The 11,281-nt window shown below is 45.2% G+C and overlaps 1 protein-coding gene across 1 annotated transcript; it reads left to right on the top strand.

Moving 5' to 3' along the window:
* Nucleotides 1-1,260: 1,260 nt before the first annotated feature.
* On the top strand, nt 1,261-10,622 carry LOC110075784 (cytochrome P450 2G1-like). The gene is made up of 9 exons (XM_020787322.3): nt 1,261-4,885; nt 5,280-5,442; nt 5,532-5,681; nt 6,036-6,196; nt 7,292-7,468; nt 8,310-8,451; nt 8,650-8,837; nt 9,625-9,766; nt 10,089-10,622. Exons 1-9 carry the CDS (start codon nt 4,706-4,708, stop codon nt 10,268-10,270), a joined length of 1,485 nt encoding a protein of 494 aa, XP_020642981.3. The 5' UTR covers nt 1,261-4,705; the 3' UTR covers nt 10,271-10,622.
* Nucleotides 10,623-11,281: the final 659 nt, after the last annotated feature.

The following is an 11,281-nucleotide window of genomic DNA, read 5'->3' as shown; positions in this document are numbered from 1 at the left end:
TAGCATTTGCTTTGGGACTTTGACCATTAGTCAGTAGGTTCCTTTTCTTTAAGGCCATGAGAGCACATGGAGTGCAGACGGAGTTCCAGACCCAGTGGCAGCAGAAGGCCATGGTCTTTTGGATTCTAGCTGGATCCAGTCATATATATGTAATTACAGATCATGTCCCTTTAGGGTGTTCCACAGCCTCACCAGAGCCAGGCAACATCCAGGCCCTCAGCTGAACATCACTACTTATGAGCGGTTTACAACCCATATTCGCGCCAAGATTGAGGCCATCCATCTTCACCACATTGAGATGTCCAACGCACCATCTGGTCCGGTTCTATTGGATCTTTTTCAGCCTGTGTTGTCTGATGGTGTGGAGAAGGCACATGCATGCTCGAGGGCAAATTCCTCCCAGTCAGACCCATTCCCCTCCTGCCTCTTAGAATCAGCCAAGGTAGTGACCATTGAATGGGACACAAAGATCATGGGCTTCTCCTTACAGGAGGGATATTTACCTCCCACTCTGAAGGAGACAATGATCCAACCCATTCTGAAAAAAAAGCCAACTTGCCAACCGACAGCCTGAACAGCGATCGTCCAGTTGCTAACTTACCAGTCATGGGGAAACTGATTTGAGAGGTTGGTTGCCAACAAACTGCAGGTGTTGTTGAATGATACTGATAGTCTGGATCCATTTCAATGGGTTTCAGGCCATGTCATATACGAGATCTATAGGAGACCATTCTGGTTGCCCTGCTAGATGACCTGTTACGGGAGACTGACCCGAGAAATGTGACTCCATTGGTCCCCCTGGAACTCTCAGCCACCTTTGATACGTTCGACCACGGTATCCTCCTGGACCCATTGTTGGGATTGGGGATTGGAGGCCTAGCATTACTTCCTTCTAATGCTGGCATCATTCCTTCCTTGATGGCCACTGCCAGGGTGTCCAGCTTGGGACACCTGTTTTTGTCCCCACGGATGCTACAATGTAGTGTCCCACAGGGGTCGATCATCTCCCCTTTGCTGTTTACCATCTATATGAGGCCACTGGGGGAGGCCATTCAGAGATTAGGAGTGTGTTGTCATGTACGCAAATGACACATAACTCCCTCTCTCCTTTTCATCTTCAGCCGGAGATGCTGCACAGACCCTAGACCATTGCCTGGCTGCGGTTATGGCCAGGATGAGGGCAAATAGCCTCAAACTGAATGATGACAAGATGGAAATCCTGCTGGTGGAAGGTCATCCTCATAAATTGGGGGGGGGGGTGTTGTTGCCTGATCTTGATAGGGTCACACTCCCCCTGAAGGGTCAGGCCTGTAATCTGGGTGTGCTTCAGGACCCAGCCCTCTCCATGGAGAAACAGATCCTGGCTTTGGCCAAAACGGCCATTTTCCACCTGAGGCTAATTGCACACCTCTGTCCGCTTCTCGACTGGCAGTCCTTAATAACACTGGTTCATGCATTGGTAATCTTAAGGATTGACTATTGCAGTGTTCTCTACATGGGGCTACCCTTGAAGGTGTTTTGGAAGCTGCGGGAATGAATTCCATATGATACTAATGTACAGACACAAAAGGTCCAAAGATTGGTTTCCCTTGGGATGATGAAAAGGTCCATGAGTGCTATCTCATGTTATTCTTCCCTTGTCACCTCTGAGTGGGGGTGGTGAGGGATTTATCCTTAGAAGGGATCCCTCTATGGGTCACTGCAAGAGAGGGAGAAGATTCCTTTGGGACCAGCCAGCTCTTCAGAATAGAATTTCCCCAAATCTGTCAGGGGTTTGAAGGAGCCAAAAGAAGCCGCCTCTACTTCAAAGGCCCAACATTCCTTCAGAGCATTTGGCACGTCATGCAAGATCAATGGACTGAAGATCATTAACTGTACTGGCTAGCTTGGGGGAGAAGGAGGTGGGTGGGGGAGAAATTGGTTCTTCTTGAACCAAGGGACAGGGTCTTCCAAAGAGAAATGGGAAGCCTCTGCCCCTTTGCAGTCTTCGAATCCAACGCTGCACAAAGGGTCCACCCCAAACCTCCAAAGTTCACCCCGACATACACACACCCATTGCATTCTGGGGGGGGGGGTTCAGACTTTTCACATCATTCAGCTTTATCACAGAGGCCATGCCCTGGAATCAGGATCCCATCTGCTGATGAGAAAGGAAAGAACAGGTTTTCCTAGTTTGGGAAGGCAGGAGGATGTACGAGATGACTTCTGCCTTGTGACAAATACCTTCACTCCTGCCTTGGTGACAAAAGAGCAAACATGTGATTAGGGTAAATTAGGTGGGAGGGAGGGATCACATGCAGATGAGCTCTGTACTTTGACCTGAACCTGAACATCCCACCAGAACTCAGTCTGGGTCTATGGGCACCCCCAACCTGGAGGTGCAGATGGAGATGGAAGAACCAGCGTCAAGAAGATCAGGAGAGCCATGCCTTCAGCCTTGGCCAGATTCCAAAGAGGAGGTGGTGGGGATTGTAATCCAAAACAATGATCAGGCAGCAGGTTCCCTTCACCTCTTTCCAAGACTCCAATTATAACTGGAGTCAAAATGATGAGCTCCTTGCAGCCTTCGAAACAACAAGAGCAAAAGGAAATAGGAAAATGGCCTGATTTCATAGTGCAGAACTGTCTAAAAAGCTACCCATGTCACAGTAAATAATTTCTCAGAATCAGTGGAAAATTTTTGAAGCTCACCTGAATGGGAATGTTTTGAAATAGCCCATCAGCAAAAATGGCAGTAAAACTTACAGTGATTGCTTGACCCTTGGAGTGTTGACAGCATTCCTTCAGTCGCTTTTCAGTATAGCCAGACCACCCAAAGTATGTACATAAACAGCACCAGTTGCACATTTCCTTTCAGTTCCAGTGTTTCCACAGCCCCTTTCCAGCTTAAACTGATTCAGACAGAGATATTCTACCAACCTGGTATCTCAAAGGCAAACCAAAAGACAACGGGTTTAACCTGATCTCCTTTCACACTCAAGACAAAAAGCCAGTTTCTATCTTTTTCATTTCCAGTGCCACCAGTCCTTCCTTGTTCCTGACCAGTTTTCATCTTATTTGCTTTCAGGAAAAAGAGAACCCAGCCAGTGAATTCCACATGAAGAACCTGGAGCTCACCACCCTTAACCTGTTCATAGGTGGGACAGAGACGGTCAGCTCCAACCTAAGAGATGGCTTTCTGCTGCTGTTGAAATATCCCGAGGTGTGAGATAAGGGAAGGCGGAGAGTCCCGATTCCTCTTTCAAACTGTGACCAACCTCCAGAGAAACCACAGGGCAGGTGGGCAACAACCGTCACCTGCTTCTGGTCCTCTGGATCCTGGTCCTCACAGGAACTAATGTTCTTCAAGTTAAAATCCACTTAGCTATTAGAAACGGCTGGAACTAATTTAGTGAATACAGCTGACAGCCAAGATGCATGAGGAAATTGACCGAGTGATTGGCTATAGTCGGATCCCAAATACTGAAGACCAAAGCCAAATGCTGTATACGGATGCTATCATCCATGAGGTGCAGAAGTTCAGTGACCTCCTTCCGATAAGTATGGCTCACATGGTTACCCATGACACAGAATTCGGAGGCTACATCATCCCTAAGGTACAAATGGTGGGGAGAGCATGAAGGATAGTGGGAGGTGAGTAAACTGTTCTCTTGGACAATTGAGCAAGAGTCGTAGCTTCCTTGGTGTTGCCCTGTGGCTTCCATGAGTTATACTAAAGTACTGCTTCTTCCACAGATTCATCCTTTCTTTGTATGGGTTCCTGACTGCTGCAGTTTGTGGTGGCTACTTGTTGTTGTTTAGTCGTTATCCTTATGAGAAAGAAGACTTGTTTGCTCTGTTCTAGGCAAAGAACTTGAACCTGATTGGATTACGTCATGTTGGGGGAACATTGATTTAAGATCTAACAAGAAGGTCATTAGAAAAAAGACAGAGGATGGAGAGATGATGGCTATCTGTTGATGGTGATGGATGGAGACGTAGAGGAAGAAGCTTTAGCTATGGTTACTTAGTTGACAGATAGTTTTTATTCAGAAGTAGTTAATTTTTATTATTTTATGGGGATTGCTTTCAGATGGCTCATTTAGTTACTGTCTTTGGATATGCACTGCCTATTGCTTTCATATTCTATTGGAACTGTACAATCTCCTTTTTGATTTCTTTATAACTTTTTTTTCATAACTTTTAATAAATCTTTCTATATTTTACCCGAATGTGATCCCTGAGGTTGGGGAGGGGTTTGAGTGTCTAAAAAAGGTGCCCGAGGCTAAATTCAGTAATTTCATTATTTTCGGGTGGTCTGCCTTGTTTTGTTGCTGTTCAGAGTACAAAGGGCATTCCCCCAAGTCCAGCAGGACTTTGAAGGAGCCAACAGTAAAGAGAGGGAGGGAAGGAGGGAGGGAGAAGAATCCCTTGAGGCATTATACAACTAATTTAAAAACAACCATCATTGGGTGACATTGTAGAAATTCTTTTATCTCTGGACACTTGGAAATGCAAACCCGTAGGTCCTGGTCATAAAATAGATTAACCAGAGGGGAAAAATCGCTAGTTTGAGACTAGTTTCAAAGAATGAGCAGTCAACATATTTCTCCTGCATGGTGTCATAACCCAAAAGGTGGTGCTTAGACCACTCCCAAGAAAATATATAAGGTCACTGCAAAACAAGACAGGCATCCACAGAGCGGAACAGGCAGTAACCTTCAGCATGGAGCTGCTTGGAGCCGTCACCCTGATCCTTCTCCTTGCCCTCTCCTGCCTACTTCTCACCCTATCTAAAAAGAAGACGACAGCCGAGGGGAAGCTCCCCCCTGGACCCACACCCCTGCCCCTGCTCGGGAATTTCCTGCAAATCAAGTCCTCACAAACCTTAAAATCTCTTCTCAAGGTAAGGGAACCCAGGGCTGTCGGTATTCCTGATAAAGCTGTAACTCCAGACATACTGATAAATTGAAGGAGATGATTGGCACCCGCCTGTCGTTTTTCTCCTCTTCCACTCTCCAGCCATTCTATTTTGCCTACTCAGCCTTTCACTAGCTTTTTTATGCAGCTAAGTATGTGTCTGAAGTCTTGTTTACCCTTGTTTCAGACTGCAAAAAAGTGGCTGGTTTTATCTTTTTTTACTTACCAATGAAAATAATTTAGGGAATGAAGGAGACAGAAAAAACATGCACCAACCACCACCACCACAGGAATCGAAAACAGCACAGTTGTTCCTAAGTCACAAGATCACACCCCCAGAAATTAGCACTAGCTCTTTCGTGGGTTGTTTTCCTTTGCAGCTGAGGGACAAATATGGGCCAGTCTTCACCGTCTATTTTGGAAGTCGTCCGATTGTGGTCCTGTGCGGACACGACGCTGTGAAAGAGGCCCTGATAGACAAGGCAGAGGAATTCAGCGGGAGGAAAACTGCCCCAACTCTGGAGAGGACCTTCCAAGGTCATGGTGAGAAGCCCCAACTGACCTCACAGCAATGATATCAGTTGACCTTGTCTTTCAGTCTGGCAATTCCACCTTGTGTTTCCTTTCTGTAGGTCTCATGTTTTCCAATGGTGAGCGCTGGAAGCAACTCCGCCGGTTCTCTCTCACCGTCTTGAGGAATTTTGGGATGGGGAAAAAGTCCATTGAGGAGCGAATCCAGGAAGAGGCCCAGTTCCTGCTGGAGGAATTTAGGAAGACCAAAGGTGAGAGGTTGGGGGTGACCAGGAGGGGTTCAGGCCCATCTGCCCAGTGGAAGTCGTGCAAGCCTAAAACCCATACAGACTTAAGGCAGGAGAAGAAATTTGATCCCAAGCACACATACCGCTTTGGGATGCAGGAAAGTGTGATAATCAGGAGGGAAAGATTAGGAATTTAACTCAATTCAGTCCTCTGGTTATGTAATGGGGAGAACGAGGGATCAGATAACGGGGGAATAAATGAATGAGAAATATGGATGTTTACAATCATTTGACCAATGCTAAAAGTGCAGATTGAGAGGAAGGAAATTGTTCCAAGGTACCTTCAGCGCAATGACTCGTCCCTTTCTTGTGCTCCAGGGAAGCCCTTTGACCCCACGTATTTCTTCAGCCGGGCGGTCTCCAACGTCATCTGCTCCATCATGTTTGGAAACCGCTTTGACTATGAGGACCAGGAATTCCAGACCCTCATGGAAATGATAAGGAACAGCTTCCGGGAAATGAGTACAGCTTGGGCCCAGGTACCCCAACACCTCTGTCTTTGCTCATGGCAAGGGGACCGGGTTTCAAATTCCAGAAAGAGCATACGATGTAAGAAGTGGGATTCCACCATTAAACGTGAGCTGGACTTGACACCATTTTCAATGTCACCAGTGCCTTTGCCTCCAAGCATGGTAGAACAAGTGTACAACTTTGCAGAGTTAAGGAACCCCTCGGTATCCGCTCCAGCTGGGTTCCCTTCCTTTTCCTTTTCATCTCATTGCTCTTATTTCTACAAAGTGCTCTTTCTATGACCCATCCTGATGTTCTGTCCTTCCTGCCATCTCCCTAATCTTTCCCTTTCCCTTTTTTCTGTCTTCTTACCTTGACCTCCATTGCTTTTCTTCCCCACTGGTCTTGTTCCCTATCAACAGAAAAGATTGAATCAGCCTTTCCACTTCTTCCCCCTTCTTCCTCTTCTTTCGAGAATATCTTTCTTTTTTTCTCTCTTAACTAATTGAGCAGAGGGACTCCTGGGTGAGGGAAACTTCTGGTGAAGCAAACATTCAGAGCTAGCTTTCCTGCTGATAAGCAAAGTGACTGAATACGATATTTCAGGCTTCACAAATTTAATGAACAGCAATTAACCTATTAAAAAAACCAAATAACTCTAATATGCACCCTAAGGTTCCCTTGTAAATGAAGTTTGGAAAAGAGTGTGATTCCTTCTGAATGTTCAGCTGGCATCACACAACTATCTTCCAGAATTTTTATCATTGACAGATGCTTGTTTTATGTTGCTAATGGATCTTCTGTATTTGGCAAATTTTCTGCTTTCTGGTTTCATCCATTAATTCTGTTAATGGGAACCATGCCTGTACTTGGGACAGTGATGCGCAAGCCATTCTGTTGAGGTTGCGCTATCAGGCATCTTCTTCAGCAAGCCGGACTGGCGCAACCAAGTCCTGGCCTTCCACCCATGGTGTGTTTCTTCTTACCTGTGGTTCGTCTCTCCAAGATAAACCAGAGTCATAAGTCAGCAACAGACCTTGGCTCAAAACTGAACAGGAAACTTTGATGCTGCTTTGAGGGTTCCTCAATAAATTGACCTGCAGATGTCTTTTCTCCTCACACAGCTCTACGATATCTACGTTGACTTCCTGCAGTACTTTCCGGGGCCCCACACCAAAATATATGATATGCTGGAAGTGCTGAGGCTGTTTGTTGCCAAGAAAGTGAAGCAGAACCAAGAGACCCTGGACTCCAACTGCCCACGGGACTTCATTGACTGCTTCCTCCTCCAGATGGAAAAAGTAAGTTCTTGGCATGGAAAAGCGGTGCAGATCTGCTTGGCTGGGATCACTCGGCAAGATGATCTCTTCCAGATCATTTGAACTACAACATCCACCTTCCTGCTCCCTGTCCACACTGGTGAGGATCATGGGGTTTGTAATCCAAAACAACTACAGTATAAGGCAGCAGGTCCCTTATTTCCTATTTAGGGACTTCCATTATATTGGGAATCAAGATGATGAGATATGTTCAAGAAAAGGAACTGTTCCAATCTCAGGCTTTTACACCTTGCAAAAAAGGGTCCTTTGAACGAATATGTGAACTCCTTGCAGCCTTCAAAACAACAGGAGCAAAAGGAAATAGGAAAATGGCTGGTTTCATAGTGCAGAACTGTCTAAGAAAACTAGCCACGTCACAGTAATAATTTGAGAAGTTCTCAGAATCAGTGAAAAATTTTTGAAGCTCACCTGAAAGAGAGTGTTTTGAAATAGCTCCTGAGCAAAACTGCCAGTAAAATTTACAGCGATTGCATGACCCTTGGATTGTTGACAGCATTCCTTCAGTTGCTTTTCAGCATAGCCATACGGCTAAAGAAGTACATGCAAATTCCACTTTCTGCAAAATTCTCTCCAATTGTGGTGTTTTCATGGTTCCTTTCCAGCTTAAACTGATTCAGCTGGAAGTACTATATCTACCTGGTATCTCAAATGCAAGCTAAAGACAATTGGGCTGTGATAAAGGTGACACATATGTTCACCCCGATCTCCAGTCAAGACTAAGTGCAAAGTTTGCATCTTTCTTATTTCCACTGCCATCAGTCCCTCCTTATTCTTAAACAGTTTTCTTCTTATTTGCCTTCAGGAAAAAGACAACCCAGCTAGTGAATTCCAGATGAAAAACCTGGAGCTCACCACCCTTAACCTGTTCTTTGGTGGGACCGAGACGGTCAGCTCCACACTGAGATATGGCTTTTTGCTGCTACTGAAATATCCAGAGGTGGAAGGTAAGGGAAGGGAGAGAGTCCACATTCCTCCTTCCAACTGTGGCCAATCTCTAGAGAAACCACAGGGTGGCGGGGCAACAGCCTCATCCACTTCTGGTCCTCTGGACCCTGCTGTTCACAGGCACTAATATCCTTCAGCTAAATAATCCACTTAGCTATACTGGAATTGGAAACTTATTTAGTGAATATGTTTGACAGCCAAGATGCATGAGGAAATTGACCGAGTGATTGGCCGTAGTCGAGTCCCCAATATTGAAGATCGGAACAAAATGCCGTTTACGGATGCTGTCATCCATGAAGTGCAGAGATTCAGTGACCTCCTCCCCATGAGTTTGGCTCACATGGTTACCCATGACACAGAATTCAGAGGCTACATCATCCCTAAGGTACAAATGGTGGGGAGAGCATAAAGGATAGTGGGAGGTGAGTAAACTGTTCTCTTGGACGGTTGAGCTCAAGTTGTAGATTATTCAGTGTTGTCCTGTGGTGTCCATGGGTTATCCCTACTAAAGTGCTGCCTCATCCACAAAACCCTCATTTTCTTGTGGCAGTTTCTGACTCCAGGACATTGTTTTGGGTTATTGTACAAATAGTTTCTTTTAAAATGAAAAGCATTTGACACTGTTGAGTGGGATGGTTTTTTTCAAGCATTCACTTTTCCCCATCCTTAGGGGGGAAGTTAAGTTTTAAACTCATAGGAAGAATGGATCAAGGTGTTAAAGTCATAGGAACAGGAATGTTTGAAAGGGGAACTAAGCTAAATCTGCATTATGACTATCCTGGGCAGTGTGCTAGTTAATCATTTGGATATCTCATGACAACAGCATCCTCCTTCAGGATCAGAAGCAACGAAATACTGAGCCTGAGGATTCTCCTAATGCTTTTCTGTCTAGGGCACAAACCACATGTTCTGGGGATGTGCCGGCAGTTGCCAAATGCACTATGCATTGCCAGTCCATTCTCTCCCACGTGAAATAGATTGTTCCCTTAAGGTAGGGGGTTGCAGTGCAGTAGTTTGGAGCATTTTGGGGGCCTTTCTGCAGGTGATCTCAATGGAATCGGTGCACCCGGGGGGACCTGTGAACCACAGTTTGGAGTTCCTGTGGTTACTGGTGGCCTTTCTAGATTGTAGTCTGAATTGTTCTGATCTCAACCTTCCCTTTTCTTTGCTAGGGGACAGAAATTTATCCTGTACTCCACAGTGTTCTGCGTGACCCAACAAAATTTAAGAATCCCAGTGAATTTAACCCGGGCCACTTCCTGGATGAGAACGGACGCTTCAAAAAGAATGATGCATTTCTGCCATTTTCTTTAGGTAAAGCTCTCCTAAGTGCTGTTCAACCAATCAGGAAAAGGACCACATTCTTTTGTTTCATTTTGTTTTGTTTCTTAGCCACTCCTTCTGAATATGCCAATGTAGATGTGCTTCTGCTGCCAAGGCAAACAGCAGCCAGGATCCTAGAACGTCCATGTCCTGGGACGCAAGACCAATTCGACATGAGGGAAGAACTCAGCAAAAATCTTTTTTCATACACTGGTCATCTGACTTGGCACATGACAAGAAGCATTCATTCATACTTGCATGCATGTCCTCATTTTGTCTTTCCATGGTGACTTTGCTCTTCTTTCCTTCGCAGGGAAGCGGTATTGTCTGGGAGAAGCCTTGGCCCGCATGGAGCTTTTCCTCTTCTTCACCACCATCCTGCAGAGCTTCCGGCTGAAGCCCCTTGTGGCCCCCCAGGACATCGACATCACTCCCCAGGAGAGCGGCTTTGGCAACATTGCACCATCCTACCAGCTCTGCATCATCCCACGCTGAGTGGGGAGAGACCAAAGCTGATTCTCCCAGTCACGACACTCTTGTATTGATCAGATTCTGACTTCCACAGGGGCAAGACCAAGTTCTTGCTCCCTTTTCTCGTTCTTGCAAATGTATGCATATGGGCATGCATGAGGAGTTTTTATGTGTGTGTTTGTGTGTTTTCAAAATGGCTGCTTTGTTTCACCCACCTCAGATTAGTCCTCTTGAACTGGCAGCCAAAGCGGCAAGGGGAAATCCAATCCTTCTTAATAGTCCTTTGGGATCCATCATCACCTTTCCTATTGCCTTCCACATGCAAGGACTTTGATGCCTTTTGTACAGTATATTTTCCTCTACATATCTCTGCGTTTACAAGCCTTAATATTGCCTTGGAATTATAAAATTAAAAGCAATATATTTCACATTTGCTTTTGGTCATTTGCTCTGTTTAATCCAATAGCCTTGTCTTATATTTTGTCAACTTTATGTCTGCCCAAGTTCCCCCAGTGCTTGAGTTGAGACTGTGGGATGAAGTCCAACAATGTCTTAGATGCAAAATATGTTGCATGTAAAGATGAGACATTCAAATAATTAAGTTGGTTATGAGCATGTTTTTTTTTCTCTCTTTGTAGAAGTTTTTGAAACAGAGGCTCAATGGTCATTTGCCAGGGAGTCTTCACAGATGTGGGTTTCCTGTGTTGTCCGGGGTTGTACTTGACAACCTCTGGGGTATTATGCAACTCTATGATTTCAAGAGTAAGTCTGAATCTCTGCTACAGAAATGCAGCTCCAAGAAAAAAACAGATTCTTTTTTGAAGGGAGGTGTTTTTGTTTGTTTGTTTGTTTGTTTGTTTGTTTGTTTGTTTGTTTTTTGTTTGTTTAGGGTCTGTTTGTGCCCACAGGACTTGCCTTCTCTCCTCCTCCTCCTGGAAGGGCAACTGAGGAATGAGGAATGCTCCCACAAGATCTGAAATGCCTACAGATTTTCACAATCATTCTGAATAATTGACTTTGTCCTTAGGTTGTTCC

Source organism: Pogona vitticeps, chromosome 9, assembly GCF_051106095.1.
Source record: "Pogona vitticeps strain Pit_001003342236 chromosome 9, PviZW2.1, whole genome shotgun sequence".
NCBI classification, from domain to species: domain Eukaryota; kingdom Metazoa; phylum Chordata; class Lepidosauria; order Squamata; family Agamidae; genus Pogona; species Pogona vitticeps.
The sequence above is the reverse complement of the archived record's forward strand: the minus strand, read 5'-3'. Positions and strand labels throughout refer to the sequence as shown.

Excerpts from the sequence above, each read along its gene's own strand:
- LOC110075784 (XM_020787322.3), top strand. The coding sequence starts at position 4,706 with ATGGAGCTGCTTGGAGCCGTCACCCTGATCCTTCTCCTTGCCCTCTCC. Across the intron at positions 5,682-6,035 it reads GGAATTTAGGAAGACCAAAG|GGAAGCCCTTTGACCCCACG; the intron begins GTGAGAGGTTGG and ends CTTGTGCTCCAG. Across the intron at positions 8,452-8,649 it reads GAAATATCCAGAGGTGGAAG|CCAAGATGCATGAGGAAATT; the intron begins GTAAGGGAAGGG and ends TATGTTTGACAG.